This window comes from Pseudorca crassidens, chromosome 20, assembly GCF_039906515.1.
Source record: "Pseudorca crassidens isolate mPseCra1 chromosome 20, mPseCra1.hap1, whole genome shotgun sequence".
Lineage (NCBI taxonomy): Eukaryota > Metazoa > Chordata > Mammalia > Artiodactyla > Delphinidae > Pseudorca > Pseudorca crassidens.
In genome coordinates this window covers 50,718,110-50,735,234 of record NC_090315.1, presented here as the reverse complement: position 1 = coordinate 50,735,234, position 17,125 = coordinate 50,718,110, and the positions used below count along the sequence as shown (strand labels likewise).

At 43.7% G+C, this 17,125-nt stretch overlaps 1 protein-coding gene across 14 annotated transcripts in view; it reads left to right on the top strand.

Moving 5' to 3' along the window:
• The first annotated feature begins 635 nt into the window (after window positions 1–635).
• ADAT1 (adenosine deaminase tRNA specific 1) overlaps window positions 636–17,125 on the top strand; it is a 49,885-nt gene continuing 33,395 nt past the window's right edge. For 7 of the 14 annotated variants that reach the window (XM_067717854.1, XM_067717848.1, XM_067717855.1 and 4 more), the window contains exons 1-9: window positions 645–739; window positions 2,058–2,179; window positions 2,809–2,999; window positions 3,281–3,349; window positions 4,304–4,358; window positions 5,042–5,172; window positions 7,911–8,514; window positions 10,290–10,435; window positions 10,967–11,066. In XM_067717854.1, the coding sequence (XP_067573955.1) occupies window positions 2,831–2,999; window positions 3,281–3,349; window positions 4,304–4,358; window positions 5,042–5,172; window positions 7,911–8,514; window positions 10,290–10,435; window positions 10,967–11,066 (1,274 nt within the window). In that variant the 5' untranslated portion in view covers window positions 645–739; window positions 2,058–2,179; window positions 2,809–2,830. Of the gene's footprint in view, window positions 740–770; window positions 819–2,057; window positions 2,180–2,808; window positions 3,000–3,280; window positions 3,350–4,303; window positions 4,359–5,041; window positions 5,173–7,910; window positions 8,515–10,289; window positions 10,436–10,966; window positions 11,067–14,851; window positions 15,885–17,125 lie in introns of those variants that run through there. The other 7 variants (XM_067717859.1, XM_067717851.1, XM_067717852.1 and 4 more) reach the window with 7 other exon arrangements.

Genomic DNA, 17,125 nt, shown 5'->3' with positions numbered 1-17,125 from the left:
TAGTAAGAAAAGTGAATTCTCTCATCTTTAGTAATTGAGGTATAGAGCTGCTGAATGGTACAGGCTCCTGAACTATCCAAGACAGCTATACTACCTATACCTGACAATCTGAAGGTTTAGAGCTGTCCAATATGGTAAGCCACTAGCCACATATGGCTATTGAGCGTTTGAAATGTGGCTGGTCAGAACTTAGATGTAGTGTAAGTGTAATATACACATCAGATTTCTTAAACTTAGTATGAAAAAAAGAATGTAAAATATCTGAAATTTATTTTAAAAATATTGGTTACACGTTGAAATATGTTGAATATGCTGGGTTAAATAAAATATATGGTTAAAATTAATTTCACTTATTTCTTTTGACTTTTTAAAATGTAGCTACTAGAAATTTTTTAATTATATATCTGGCTCGAATTATATTTCTACTGGACATCGCTGTTTCAGACAAAAATTCAGACTAGTGTTTCAAGATACGAAATCATTCTACTATTTGAATCTATCCTACCGGGGAGTCAGCTTCCCTGAGCCCGTTTAACCGCTACTTAAGCACAGCGCCGGAAGTCGCTAGACTCTAAGGATCAGCACAGCCGCCCCTGGCTCCGCCCCCTGAACGACTACAAGAGCCAGCATGCACTGCGCGCCTCCGGAGACGGACCTGAAAGAGCCGCCTCTTTGCGACGTCACGCCCGTTGCGCCGCGCGGGTTCTGTTCGTTCCCTTCGAGAGCTCGCGTTGTAGAGGTGGGAGGGGAGCGTCTGTGAAGGGGGTGGTGTCGTGCGGCCGAGGGCGCGCAAATAAGGGGGACCTTGGGGGTCCTGGGTGAGGTCCCCTCTGTCCGACGTTCCGGAGCCCTTTTTGTGTGGGGAGAGGATATCAGGACCGCGCCTCTCGCACCGCGCGTCCGGTGGGAAAATGCGGCTCCTTTCAGGGAAATGCCAACGTCCCCCCGTGCAGAGAGCTCCTGCTGCGGACGAGAGCGGGGCGCGTGGCCTCTCGGCAGCATCCCACAAAGCCCAAGGGGGCAGGCACGCACGTTGTCCCTGCTGCAGGGGCCTGGAGTCTCCTGATGGGCCCCACCCGGGCCCCTGGAGGATATTGAGGAGGGGGTCTAAGGGAAGTAGGCTTCACTTCCAGCCCCTCTAAAGCCTTTTCTCCTCTGGCAGCCGAATTACCTTTTCTTTTTTTTTTTAATTTATTTATTTTTTGGCTGTGTTGGGTCGTTGTTTCTGTGCGCGGGCTTTCTCTAGTTGTGGTGAGCAGGGGCTACTCATCGTCGTGGTGCACGGACTTCACATTGCGGTGGTCTCTCCTGTTGTGGAGCACCGGCTCTAGGCGTGTGGGCTTCAGTAGTTGTGGCACACAGGCTCAAGAGCGCAGGCTCAGTAGTTGTGGCGCATGGGCCCAGTCGCTCCGCGGCAGGTGGGATCTTTCCGGACCAGGGCTCAAACCCGTGTCCTCCGCGTTGGCAGGCGCATTCTTAACCACTGTGCCACCAGGGAAGCCCAACATGCTTAGATCTTGGTTTGCTTAAATAGGCCACCACAGCATTAGAGCCTCATCAATCTAATGGCTTCCTTGTTTAATTAATTTAACACAACGCAATTTTTCTCGTTGTAGAAAAGTCAGTTGTCTGCTATATGCATTGGGGTTCAGTAGAGCCTTTTTTGTTTGTTTGTTTTTGGTGACATGTCTGGCTTTGTCCGTCACCATATGATCTTATTTTCTACTAGGAAGCTTTTCATACATTTGAGTCCAAATGAGGTCACTGAGTGAGCATCCATAGAGTCAAGAGTGAGAGAGTTTCCAGGGAAGTACTCTAGGCCTCTTTTAGGTCTGATCTGCTTCATGGTTTCTTATGCATGGTTTTACGTGTCCATTACAATTCCACTACCTGATAAGGAGCCCAAGGCAAATCAATCAGGAAATTCAAGTGTTCTTTTTTGTAATATTAATCTCAGTTGACATTAATTATGCTCAACGTTGTACCAATTGCTTTTTGTAATTATTTAAGCCTCGCAGTAACTCCAGTGGGTTACATACTACTGTCTCTATTATCAGATGATACAGAAAGGTTAAGTAATCTACGCAGTATCGCACAGTTACTTTGTAGCAAAAGCAGGATGAGAATCCGGAAATGCTAACTCCAAAGGACACACTCTGAGAAGCAGAACACTTGACTGGTGAGAAACTACTAGACTCTTGTCACTTCTCCCCTCTGCATCATAAAACGCTGTAGAAGAAATTAAAAGGTTGCTTTCCTGATGGGGGCATCAGTGGAGGTTTACTAGAGGGAGGTAAACTATCTGCTATGACGGAATGACAAGTAAAACGTCTGAAAAAGAGGACGGAAAAGAAAAACCTTTTCCCCGGAAAGATAAACTTTGTATGGTGAGGGTCTGTCCCAAGCAAGCTGAGGTCTGCAGCCTCAGCTATTTTACATGCTATTTCCAAATGAAAATTGCAGTAACAAGGATACTTCCCTCTCATATGCTTTCATTTTGAGTAGTTAGGTTCAGATTCATTAGAAACATGTCAAATATATAACATTAGAAGAAGAAAAAAAGCAGCTTGAAGAAATAGGGTATCTTCTGGTGTTGTGAGATTTGGGACTTCTTTAGTCTTTCATTAAAGATGAAAAGAAGGCAGAGGGGTAGTAGGAGAAGATGATACATAGGGTTCTGAACTGAGAAACCTCAGTATGAACATGAATGGGCTATATCTGAATGCCTGTTGAAGCACCGGTGCACGGTTTTAGCATCTTGCATTCGTTCTCCTTTCTGCCCTTCTGATGGTTGTGGGTTTTGATCAGGGCCTCAGCACCAGCTCACACCATGTGGACCGCGGATGAGATTGCGCGGCTCTGTTATGAGCACTATGGGAGCATGCTGCCCAAGCAAGGGAAGCCCGAGCCCAACCGCGAGTGGACGTTGCTGGCAGCCGTGGTGAAGATACAACCTACAGCTGACCAGGCCTGCGACCGCCCTGACAGACCGGTGCAAGGTGAGACCTTTTCTCCCTGGAACGCTGTCTCTCCCTGTAGGAGATGGTAGAACTACACAGGGTTAGGCAGGGACGATGGCGGTTGGGTGTAAACCGCGATGTTGGGCATGTTCCGCTGCTCCCCGCCAGGGGGCGGTGTACCTCTGGTGGTGGTAGATGGCCGTGCTGGAAACGCAGTGCACAGTTGAGTCAGCCTTTGGGGGACTCAATGTGCAGACTTATCAAACCTATAGATCATTCAGATTCTGAGAGCACACTTAATGATTTTTTTTCCCCCTCAGTGACAAAGGAAGTTGTCTCAATGGGAACAGGAACCAAATGCATAGGCCAGTCCAAAATGAGGAAGAGCGGTAAGCCCCGGTGGGGTCTGAACAGGGCCTGTTAGGGAGCTTTTGGAAACCAGTGTGCATGTCATCCGTTCCTCTTCTCGGCAGAGCAAAGGGGCAATATTGCTAGGTGGCTGACCTTTCACTTCCCACTGACTGTCGCTCCACTTGAAAGGACAGAACTCATTTAAAGAATGGAAGTAAGCTGTGGAAGCAAGAACATCTTTCTGAGTGGCTTGAAAGTTGGCCAGTATTTTCATGCTCAAACCAAAAGTTGCCTGGGCTTAGCTATTCCATATTAGATCTGAAGCCCCACAAAGCAATCTTTAATTAAATGGAGATTTTGGCACCAGAAAGAATATGGAAATCCCTTAGAGGTCTGGCATCTTCACCTTCTGGTTGCCAGTTAACAGATTCCTCCTCCAGTTTGCTCTCCTCATTCTCCTAGCCTTTCCTCCTGGATATGATGAAGCTGTTCCAGGACCACTATTGATAGAATTCGATGGAATTTTATCACTATGAGCACAAGTATGGCATGAGGGTACAAAAGATCTGGACTCTTCTCCTCCAGATAAAGATTTCCCTATAAATCAGGGGTTCTCAGCTAGGGGAGATTTTGCCCTCCAGGAGACATTAGGCAATATGTGGAGACATTTTCGTTGTCAAAACTGGGGAGAGGGGAATATGCTAGTGGTCTCTAGTGAGTAGAGGCCAGGAATGCTGCTAAACATCCTGCAAAGCCCAGGACAGCGCCCCCCTGCCCCATTCAACAAAGCATTTTCCAACCCTAAATGTCAGTAGTTGAGGAAACCCTGCTGTAAATGCTTTGCCAGTAATGATTGTAAAACTTTCTGGCAAAGCCCTCCAGGAGCTACGTGGTCATTCTGGGTGCTGGGAGAAGCTACTATGTTCTGCTTTTAGGAACCAGGGAATCTCCAGGTTCCATATGTTTTCACTAATGTCCTGTCTTTGCCGCAGGAGACATCCTCAATGATAGCCATGCTGAGGTCATAGCCAGAAGAAGCTTCCAAAGGTAAAGCTATATCCCGAAAGAGTCTGATTTAGCTTGGGTGGGGGCCCCAGAATATGCATTTCTAATAAGCTCCTAGGTAATACTGATTATGTAGGCCTCTGAACTGCACTTAAAATAGTGCTCGTCTAGACAGTGGTTCTCATGCTTGATGTGCATCAGAATCACCTAGAGGGTTTGTTAAAACCCAGGGCTTCCCTGGTGGCGCAGTGGTTGAGAGTCCACCTGCCAATGCAGGGGACGCGGGTTCGTGCCCCGGTCCGGGAAGATCCCACATGCCGCGGAGCCGCTGGACCCGTGAGCCATGGCCGCTGAGCCTGCGTGTCCGGAGCCTGTGCTCCACAACGGGAGAGGCCACAACAGTGAGAGGCTGCCAAAAAAAACAAAAAAAAAAACAAACAAAAAAAACCCAGATAACTGGGCCCATCCCCAGAGATTCTGATTCAGCAGATCCGGGTGGAGCCTGATAAGTTGCATTTCTAATAAATTCCAGCCAATGCTGATGCTGCTGTTTCAGGAACCGCATTTTGAGAATCACTGGGCTAGGTCATTCTCATAATTCCAAATCGCTACCAGTCCCATTGGCCTGCAGTATCTCTTTCTTTGTTAGTAATCACGCAACCAGAGTCTTTCCCTTTACCACAGAGACTGGTTGTTCGTTCTGATAACATCCTGCACCCCATTAGGTACCTTCTCCATCAGCTCCACTTGGCAGCCACCCTGAAGGAGGATTCCATCTTTGTCCCAGGAACTCAGAGAGAACTGTGGAAACTCAGACCAGACCTCTTGTTTGTGTTTTTCTCCAGCCATACACCCTGTAAGTATATTAATGCCTTTGGATTCATGTTACATTGTCTGCTTCCTTATTGTTGTCTTATCCATAGTTTCTCAAAAAAACACCTTAGATGAAGTGTAGCTACAACCATTTATAGTCCCTTTTTGTGAACAGCCCAGTGTGCCTAATCATGTCTCTACCAAGGAAAAGTGGAGGGAGCTTCACTCATACTATTATTCAGTTCTCAGTTCCCAAGCAGGATTTGGAAGCTTAAAGCTGAGACCCCACAAGGTCCAAAACCAACAAGAGGGCTTAGAGGTCCAAAGCCCTGAGTTCTATGGTGATTTATCCTGAAACTCATTTCATTCATTCATTAAACATAAATTTTCTACTCCTTGTCAGGCAAGTGTGACATACTGGTTATGTAGCAGTGAATAAGACTAGTCCCTTGCTTACCCTTTAGTTTTTTAGGAAATGTAGACAGTCATGGTTAGTTAAGGTAAATTTTGATGAGTTGTAAGGGGATGTTCAGGTGCTCTGGTTGCATTAGGCAGGAAGAGCAGACCTGGCTGATTTTCTCTCCTTTGTTTTTCTGTCTTGAAAATTGGGAATAATTTCTACCCTTTGTAGACAACAGTTCAGGGATGGTAGTAAAATTTCGTCACCCTAAAAACTTTGAAATAAGGATATAATATTGTCCCCTGAGTATTAAATTTTAAAATTAACTATGCAATTAGAGCAGATAGGTGATCACTCTTAAGAGACAATAACTGAAGATCATAACTCAAATCAAAAATATAATATAGCTTATGAAAGAACAGGAAAATGACATACAGAGGGAGGGAGGACTCATCCATACTCTATTCTTAGCAGTGCCCTGATAGGTTGTTTCCTAACTCAGTGCTTATCAAACTGTAATATGCATATAAATCACCCAGGGATCTTGTTAAAATGCAGATTCAAATTCAGTAGGTCTGGGGTAGAGCCGGAGGTCTTCATTTCTAACCAACTCCCAGGTGGTGCCAGTGGTATTGGCCCATGTATCACATTTTGAATAGCCAGGGCCTGGCTGATCCCAGTGGGAGGTGTAGCATTCCTGTGGAGAGAGATACATCTGGAGATCACAGCTGGCCTGACCGCCTAATCAGAGGACATAAATCAGTGGTCTGCAGGCTGGTACTGCTTTGTGAGAGTGTACTGGTCCATGGCCAGATGAGAAAAATCAGGACTACTCAGTGAGTTTTTCAAAACACTAATGTCCTTCCATTTTAAGGTTATGAGATTTTTATGCATTTTTAAAATAATGATAAATAGGATTTTTAAAGATCTTACTTGGTGGAATAAAAAGTTGTCAACACTCTAGTTGTCTTAAAATCTTCTGGAGATTTTACTGGTCTTTGAAATCAAAATTTAGAACCACTGATCTAACTCCCAGGGTGATGGGTAATCTTTTACAGTGTGATGTCCACCGATGGTTTGTCTGCAGGGAGAAAGAACACTACCTAGAGAATGTGACTATTTGGCGCCCTTGGCATTTATTCCTCATTACTAATTGATAAGTTGGTGCCTGGATTGGCTACTTCAGACTGGTACTTGTGAGCTGTATTAGCATGAGTCAGCCTCTTGAGTTCAGGCATCTGTCAAGATCAAATCTCTGAGCCTTCAGAGTGGGAGGTGGGCCCTGGGGAATTCTCCAAAGTCACTGTCACCTTGTGAGGTCTCTGGAAGCCTGCCAGCCAGCCTCTCTGGCAACACTCCCACTTCTGCATCTCTTGCCTTTCCCACTCTTAGGTTATAAAGACCACAGACATATTATTTACACACTTTAGAAAAGCAATACACATTAGTGTTTGAAGAAGAAGCTCCCTTCTCACAGGGGCGGTGTGCTTTTTACTGATCTCTGGTTTTCTTTGATTACCTGTAAACACAGAGTGGGTCAGAAACCTCTAAACCAGCTTGGGGAAACACCAGTTGTGTAATTTACTGTGAGTCTTTACTGTGAGGATATGCAAGATGGGGAAATTGTGAGCATTATTTGCCAAACTTACTTAACCCTGAAATCAACCATCCACTTTTGTTTTCCAAGGCATCTTATGGAATAATATTCCACAAAATGCACTTGAGAAACTGTGCTCATTCTAAGCCAGGGGTTCCCAACTCAGGATCATTCTGCTGCCCAGGGGACATTTGGCAGCATCTGCAGACATTTTTGATTGTCAGACTCAGGGGTGCTATTGGTATCTAGTAGGTAGAGACCAGGGAGGCTGCTAAACATCCTGTAATATATGGGGCAAGCCTCCGTGGCAAAGAATTATCTGGCCCAGAATGTCAACGTGGAGGTTGAGAAACCTTGGTCTAATCTAGTGTTTCCAAAACTTCTGTGGTAAGAATCACCTGGGATCTTTGTTAAACAATTCAGTCTTCAAGACTCCTCCCACTGAGAGAGGCTAGCTCACTGGGTCTAGGATACGGTCTTCAGCAAGAACCTCAGAGAATTCTTGTTAGGGAAATTTGGCCAAGTGTTCTTAACTCATCTCAGGTAGCTGGGAGAATAGAATTAAGCTTCATTTAAGTCAGTGGTTCTCAAACTTGACGTTGCATCAGTATCACCTGGAGACCTTGTTAAAACAGACTGCTAGGTACCACCTCTAGAGTTTCTGATTCAACAGGGCTACTGTGGGTCCCAAGAATTTGCATTTCTATCAAGTTCCCAAGGGATGTGGCTGGTCTGGTGGCCTCACTTTGAGAACCACTGGTTTAAGTGATTTCTTCTCCTACAGGTGGGGATGCCTCCATCATTCCAATGCTTGAGTTTGAAGATCAGCCTTGCTGTCCTGTCAGTAGAGATTGGGCCAATAATCCATCAGTAGAAGCTAGTGGTAACCTAGAAGCTCCTGAAGATAAAAGGAAATGTGAAGACTCAGATAGTCCTGTGACCAAAAAGATGAGGCTTGAGCCCAGGACTCCTGATGGTATGGCTCACCATCAGAGTTTTGGCAACCAGGAAAGTGGCCCTAATTCACCAGATGTCAGCAGCTCTAATCTCACTGCAGAGGAACTAGCCACTGTCACTGGAATGGCCCCCGGTGGCGCCAAAGTGGTGGACGTTTATAGAACCGGAGCCAAGTGTGTGCCTGGGGAAGCTGGAGACTCAGGGAAGCCTGGTGCTGCCTATCACCGGGTGGGGCTGCTCCGAGTGAAGCCAGGCCGGGGGGACAGGACTTGCTCCATGTCCTGCAGTGACAAGCTGGCACGGTGGAACGTCCTCGGATGCCAGGGGGCACTGTTGATGCACTTCCTAGAAGAGCCCATCTACCTGTCAGCTGTGGTCATTGGGAAGTGCCCGTACAGCCAGGAGGCCATGCAGAGAGCACTGATTGGGAGGTGAGAGGGCAGGGAGGGAACAGTCTTTCCAAAAAGCAGTCTGAGAATATGTGCAAAGAGCCTGGACATACATACATACGTACAAAGAGTTAAGAATTTGTTTTAAGGAAATAATTAAGAAAGTGCTCAAATATTTAGCTTTGTGTGTACTAATTTAAGGGAAAAAAAGAGGAAACCACTGAAATGGCCAGCAATAGAAGATTGTGATTTTTGCTACAACTAATATTGATGAATATTTAACATGGAAAGATGCTCATAATGTTTAAAGAGCAATTTAGAAGGTAAAATGAGTTCGTTTTGGTCTTAAAGTATATATGCCCATAGAAAAAATTTATAGGAGGATATACACCAAGGTATTAATATGATTACCACTGAGTTGTGGTATTACGGGTGATTTTTTCTTCTTTGTGATTATTCTATTTTCTGATTTTTCTGCAGTGTGCATATATTGCTGTTATAATGTTTAAAAACCTTCAGACATTAGTGTTAATTTTTTAAAAAGAAAAAAAGACAAATGATGACCACTCAAGCGTGGTCTCCCTGAAGAAGGGCAGCCAAACCTGATTAATGCTGTAGTAACTGAGGGCAGATAAGGCCATGACCAGAGGAGGCCTGTGGGCCCTTGTCAAATGTACCACTCCTAAAGCTGACTGTTGGAAGCAACCCCAGGATATGACCCACTAATTCCACTCCTGGGTACATACACAAGAGAAATAAAGACATACATCCACATAAAAGTTGTACGTGAATGTTCCATAGCAGCATTAGTCATAATAGCCCAAATGTGCAACAACCCAAATGTCCATCAGCTGGTGAATTGATAAACAAAAGGTGGTAGCTCCCTGCGGTGGAATGTTACTCAGCCACAAAAAGGAATGAAGGACTGATACATGTCACAACATGGATGAACCTTGAAAATCTTATGCTAAGTGAAATAGGCCACATGTTGTATGGTTTCATGGAGTGAAATGTCCAAAATAGGCACATCCATAGAGACAGAAAGTAGATTCATGGGTGCCAGGGGCTGGAGAAGGGGATGGTGAGTGACTGCCGTTAGGTGCAGGATTTCTCATCGGGGTGACGAAAATGTAGATTGCAGTGCTTGTTGCACAACTCTGTGACTATACTTAAAAAATTGAATTATAACTTTAAATGGGTGAATTTTATGGTGTATAAACTATATGCCAATAAATATGTTAAGAAAAAAAAGGCAATCCTAGGCACTGTGCCCAAGACATTTTCTGTTTTCCATGTTTTCTTGATTCCAAGACTTTAAGTTGCTGTCTGCTCAGCTCTAGACCCACTACATGTTGGCATCTAGTTTGTGTGAAATATTCAAGAGGAAAAAATGAAGCTTTTATATTATAGTATAATTTTGGTTTCTGGCCTGTTTTAAGGACTCCCTAGGAAGCTGATGCCGACGGGTTAGTATTTCTTCTTAAGGTTTTCAAATCTGTGAAAGAGAAATGGAGTTTCTCAATATGAGAAATGGAGTTCGGTGTTACTGAAGTCCCTGAGGGGTGGTGACTCAGTTTATAGCTGTCACTTCAGAGTGATGGAAGAGATCTTTCTTCAGCCATAAGGTTCATAGGATCTGGATTCTATTCTGTCACAACCTCCTATACCATCCTCCCCATAAATAAATAAATAAATCCACACACCTTCTAAGGCCTTTGCCTCCCACTGAGACATGGGTGGTGATGTGGTCCACAGTCCAAGATACTCTCTTTCTCGATGAGTGAGCCTAAACTACATGCCTTTCCCCTCACGTTTAGGTGTCAGAATGTCTCAGCTTTACCTGAAGGCTTTGGAGTTCAAGAAGTGAAACTACAGCAGTCAGATTTACTATTTGAACAGAGCCGCTGTGCAGTACAGGCAAAAAAGGCTGAGAGCCAAGGCCGACTTGTTCCTTGTGGGGCAGGTAAGGGATCCATGTTCCACTTGCTCTGGAGTAACTTGTCCCTGGATATTAGAGTGGCCTGGAAGGGACTGCATCCTCCCAGCCTGGGGTAGCAGTTTACCACTCAAGTGGCCAATAACATGGGCTCGGGAGATACCCACACTGGGTCAAGTTCATACTCTTTATGACCCTGGGCAACTTGTCCTCTCTTAGCCTCAGTTCCTTCATCTTCGGATAAGAATATCATTTGTCAGGGTTGTTACGAAGAATAAATGAGAAATTCTGTTTCATGCATTTACTTTGTTCATCATATAATAAATACTCAGTGATTGTTAGCTATGATGATGATGGTGGTGGTGGTGGTGATGATGAATCATGAACCACTTACACTGTTGTATTCTGGAGGCCAGGCATCAGAGTGGCAGCCACTGTCTCTGGCATCATATCCAGCTCTCATGAGTCTTCAGTGGTAGGGGAATATTTTTATTAAAATACCTCTGACATTTACAGAAAACTGAACAGTTTTAACCCCAGAATCTTATCTTTTCATAGCCATCAGCTGGAGTGCAGTTCCTGAGCAGCCACTGGATGTCACCGCCAATGGCTTTCCGCAGGGAACAACAAAGAAAGGAATTGGACGCCTTCAAGCCAGGTATAGCATATTGGGGCAGAAGGAGATGGTGGCAGTGTATTCACACCTCACCACCCTCTAATTCCAGAACTTTTTCTTTCTTTTTTTTTTTGGCTGCATTGGGTCTTCATTGCTGCACGCGGGCTTTCTCTAGGCGCGCAGGCTTCAGTAGCCGTGGTTCGCAGGCTGTAGAGCGCAGGCTCAATAGTTGTGGCACATGGGCCTAGCTGCTCCACGGCATGTGGGATCTCCCCGGACCAGGGCTCGAACCCATGTCCCCTGCATTGGCAGGCGGACTCCCAACCACTGCGCCACCAGGGAAGCCCCTATCTGTTCATCCTTTGGTGGGCATTTGGGTTATTTCACTTTTTGGCTATTATAAATAATAATTCTGCTCTGAACATTCATATACGAGCTTTTGGGTGGACATTTGTTTTCAACTCTCTTGGGTATACCTAGGCGTGGGATTGCTGGGTCATGGGATAACCTTATGTTTAACTTCTGAGGAACTGCCAAACTGTTTTACATAACAGCTGCACCATTTTAAACTTCCATCAGCAATGTATGAGTATTTCAATTATCCTGCATCCTTTCCAACACTTGTTATTGTCTGTCTTGTAATCATTTTAGTGGGTGTTAAGTTCTATTTCGTTGTGGTTTTGATTTGCATTTCTCTAATAACTAAGGATGTTGAGCATCTTTTCCTGTACTTATTAGCCATTTGTATATCTTCTTTAAAGAAATATCTGTTCAGATCTTTTGCCCATTTTTTAAATTGGTTTATTTGTCTTTTCATTGTTGATTTGAGAGATTTCTTTATATATTCTGGATATGAGTCCTTTATCAGATATATATTTCAGATAATTTCTCCAGTTCTGTGGATTGTCTTTTCAGTTTTTGAAAGTGTCCTTTAAAGCACAAAAGTTTCAAATTTTAAGGAAGTCCATTTTATCTATTTTTGTAATTCATGGTTTGTGCTTTTAGTATCATATGTAAGAAACCATTGTCACAAAGATTTACTTTGTGTTTTCTTCTCATGGTTTTAGCTTTTATGTTTAGGACTTCGATCCATTTTGATTTAATTTTTTATAAGGTGTGAGGTAGGGATCCAACTACATTCTTTTGCACGTGGATGTCCTTGTCTCAGCATTTCTTGGAAAGACTGTTCTTTCCCCTGGGAGATTTTGAAAGGAACACTTTCTTGGGCTTTACCACTAGAGATTCTGGTTTAGTGGGTCAAGGCTGGAACCCGAGAATCATTTATGAAGCTGCACAGTGATCAGACTGGCAAGAAGGGTGCCATGAAAACAAGACTTTGTATCTTCAAATTGGCTTTTATTGAAATGTGGAGCATATGATCTGTTGGACATGAGACTTGGGTTTCATGATTGTGTGTTTGGAGTTTCATGCATCTGCCTTATTGGTTCTTCTTTTGTTAAATGTTCATCTTGCCCCCTCTGCTTTTCCCTCCCAGTGAGCCACAGAGGGTCTGCAATAACACGAGGGTGGGTGGGGCTATGGGGTAGCAGCCTCCCCACCAAAGGCATTTCCATCTGTTTGGATTGAGCTGCCTCTGAGTGACTGTTGTAGGACTCCCACAATTTATAGGTAGTCTTTTCATTCTAAGTGGCTTTTCCATTTCTTTATTATGCCCTTATAAAAAGTTGTATTGGGGCTTCCGTGGTGGCGCAGTGGTTGAGAGTCCGTCTGCCGATGCAGGGGACACGAGTTTGTGCCCCAGTCTGGGAGGATCCCACATGCCGTGGAGCGGCTGGGCCCATGAGCCATGGCCGCTGAGCGTGTGCGTCCGGAGCCTGTGCTCCGCAACGGGAGAGGCCACAACAGTGGGAGGCCCACGTACTGCAAAAAAAAAAAAAAAAGTTGTATTGTAATTAAGTTCACAGGTGGATTTGTTTCTTTTCTTTTTGACATGCTTGTTTGTCTCCCTCAATGGAAATAATAATAACTTACATCTTTTTAGACTTAAAAAAAAAAAAAAAGTTTTTTTCTTCACAGACACTAAGCAGGGTTCAAATGGCCTATACAGCAGACCCAGCCTGCCTCTTGGTGGCCTGAGCTGTTGAATTGAGTAGTATTTACAAAATTGTTAGGGGTAGAAATTTTTTAACCAGTTTTTTCTCAAGGGCCTCCCTGCTTCAGGCCATTGTCTGCATCTCTCCGGGAACCAGCAGTTAACCACAGGCCACGATGTGTGAGCAGAGCAGGTCACAAGGGACAGGGAGCACACTTCCTGCTGAGCTCTGCCTTTACTGTAAGTGACAGGCTAGCAGCAACCCATACTGGCCCCACCCACCCGCCTGTGGCTTCAGTTTGCTGCTTTGCTCAAGTCTAAATGCTCTTCACTGTGAACCTACACCATCTTTTACCTTAAAAGCTTTCCTTACGACTTCTTTCTGGCTCAAAATTACCATCTTTTCTCCAGATTCCTAAAGTGCTGTTTTCCAGTTTATCCCAATATGTCAGTGTTTTATGTGTGATTGGGAGTGCCCCGTGTTCTCACCCTGGCTCCGTCTCCAGTTGTCAGGTGACTTTGGACAAGTCCAGTAGCTCTCTGGGCCTCAGTGTGTTCATATCTGTAAAACAAGGATATTGGAGTAGATGATCTGAGGTATCTGACATGTTGTGGATGTCTCTCCATTTAGAAGGCAGACTCCATACAGGAGTAAGTTCATGGTGGAAAGAGCAGAAGCTTTGCAGTTCAAGAGACTGATGTTTAATTCCTGGCTCCCTTTCCCCCCAAGTGTGTGAATTGGGCAAATTACTTTACCTCTCTGGGCCTCAACTTCCCTAACAATAAAGCAAGGGTAACTCATAGTATCTGTTACACGGGAATGTTGTGAAAATTGAATGAGAGAGAGTGCCTCTAACATGGTACAGGGCTTGCAGTAGACATCTTGTTAAGATAGATTTCTTCTTCAGTCATCAAATGAATCTGCACATTATGTGTTTTGGGTTTTTTTAAGACACTTTTTTTTTTTTTTTTTTTGGCTGTGTTGGGTCTTCGTTTTTGTGCGAGGGCTTTCTCTAGTTGCGGCAAGTGGGGGCCACTCTTCATCACGGTGCGCGGGCCTCTCACTATCATGGCCTCTCTTGTTGTGGAGCACAGGCACCAGACGCGCAGGCTCAGTAGTTGTGGCTCACGGGCCTAGTTGCTCCGTGGCATGTGGGATCTTCCCAGACCAGGGCTCGAACCTGTGTCCCCTGCATTGGCAGGTAGATTCTCAACCACTGCGCTACCAGGGAAGCCCCTGCACATTATGTTTGAAAGGGTCAAAGTTACTTTAATTTTAAAGACCAACAGCTGCTGGGGAGAGTGGGTTTTTCTCACTTCTCATTCCTGAGTGCTATCCTGGAACCACCTTTTTTAGAATGATCTGGAGTATGAACTCAAGACTGGGATGTTGGAACCATTTAAAATACTAGTGCGACACTCAAAGGTAATATTTTATTTTAAGTCTTTGTGTTTATTGCAAACAATGAGATAATAACAGGAATCAGATAAAGGACCCTCATTTTCAAGAAATTTAATTTTTTTTGCGTTACGCGGGACTCTCACTGTTGTGGCCTCTCCCGTTGCGGAGCACAGGCTCCAGACGCACAGGCTCAGCGGCCACGGCTCACGGGCCCAGCCGCTCCGCGGCATGTGGGATCTTCCCGGACCGGGGCACGAACCTGTGCCCCCTGCATCGGCAGGCAGCCTCTCAACCACTGCGCCACCAGGGAAGCCCGGCAAATCCTTTTAAATTCTCTTTGCCCTGAAGAGGCATATTCTCTTCCCTTCCCAGATGAGCTACCAGAGCATCCTGGAGAGATCATTACGTGGCTCATTGGATTATAAAAGAGAAGGGTAAGAGATTAAAAAAACAAAAACAAACAAAAACTAAGCGTGTCTAAGTATGTTAGAATAAAGATAGGGCTAGGTTGAAATGTGAATGTGTAATCTTTAAAAAATTATGTATGTATAGCTTTCCTAGCTCTTTGATACACCAACCAGTAGTGTTAACCAGCTCACCAGGAAGACTAATATCTAAGAATGTAATCCTCACTGTTAAAAGGAACTAGGGCTTGTTGGAGCATAGCAGCTAGTGGCCACCAAGATTATTTTGCTCCACAGATGACATCATTGGTTATTTTTGGGTGGGCCTCTTTGACAGAGGAATTACTATTATGGTCACTCTGTTCTGCTGTTGAACAAGTCTTGAGAAAGGTCTTACTTCTCTGGAGGGAGATATAACACCTTAACATTACTCATGAGGTGACTTAGACCAAAAGCATTCATAAGAGAAAGTGCCATTTGCTCCTCCAGAGGGAATAATGTTGAAAACATTTTACAGATCTGGTCTCAAGAAGCTGTTAAGCTGTCACTGATGGCTTTTCACAGTGACACTGGAGGCCTTGACACTTGGCCCAGTGTTGGTGGTAAATAGAATCCAGTGTGCCACCTTCCAGTGAGGTTTAAGTGTTGTGTTTCTTTAATGAACCTTGAGTGGATCCCATCTCCAGACTACAGATTGTGGCATGGTTGATTACTAAGGCTTGTGAATGAAATGCCTTGACATATTTCATTAATGTTCTGTAATAATATAGCCAAATTTTCTCTCGTAGTTGTACATCGGTAGCCACTGGGTTATAGCAAAAGTCTCATGGGCTCACCTATCAGTATTTCAAAGGGAAATGTGAGCATCCCGGGCAAGATATTAGTTTATTTTTTGATGTTCCTCTTTTGCTGATTCTGAGTGATGTGGACAGTGGAAATGTTGAGTCTGTAAGACTCTCTGGACTTCTTGAGCAATAAAATGTGTGGTCATGTCACCAAAACTTTCAGAGTCTTGAATCTGGAGATGAAATCTTTGATTCTGAGTAACAGTGAACATATCAACTTATCTGCCTGAAGACAGACATACAATAAAACATAAATAATGTTTGTTTTCAGCTGGGTAAACCAATCCTGATATAGTGCTAGTTGTCTGAAAAGAAAAAAATTCTAAGTCTCCCTTTTTTGAGGGTCATGGCCTCCTGGCTTTACACTTAATATGTTTCTATTAGCTATAAACTTCTTTGTCTCTCTTTTTATGCTTAGGCCTAGAAAGCATAGGGAGCTGCCAGAGAGCCTCGTTTCTTTGTCCTGTATGAGATTTTCCAGGACCATCACTTCCCTGCTCCAATATATAGAATAATTTCTCTTCAAATTGCGCTGGTTCTTTTACAGGAGAATAACATCAGCATCTAAACTCCATGTTCGAAGCACGTATGTTTGATGGTTTCTTACAAGTCCTTGAGGTGTTAGCTTCATATAAGTAGTTGGTGCACCAGTGAATGAGCTACACAAAATATTATGTAAAGCTGTAAGGCTTGGCTAAAAGTAATTAATTGTCTAATCAGTCAATATGAATTAGTCAGTATTATTCACACTTAAACTACTAGATGAATAAAAGATTTAACATTACAGTTGCCTTTGGTGACCACCCTTTGGATATATTTTCACTAATATTGAACAGTCAGATTATTTTCTTCTTGAGTAATAATTTTCAGTTCTAGTGCAGTCATATAAACACTTGCACAGTATTTTAGTTCTATAATTTAAGTTCATTTTCAGTTCAAGGCGATTGATATTTCAATCTGACAGTTCTTACTTAGTGGCAGCTTTAGCTACAACTCCTTATTAGCTCTACCAGGCCACTTTATTAATTGAATGGAAAAAAAAATATGAGAAATATCATTTCTCTACCATCTTTCTAGTCCACCTGCAATGACCCAATACATAGTATGTATAAAAGACTCTCATATACAATACAAGCTCTCTGTCAGAGGAACTCATTTTATTTTCTACTCTTGATAGAAAAAGAAACTGTAGTAATTTTATTGAAATCTACATGTTTTAAGTGAACACATATCAAATGTAGAATATCTGTATGTATCTGTATTATATAGAATAGCTGTATTTTATAGATAGATAGATAGATAGATAGATAGATAGATAGATAGATAGATAGATAGATCTGTTTCTGGGCATTCTGTTCTGTTCCATTGGTTTGTTTGTTTTTCCCTGCACCAAAACC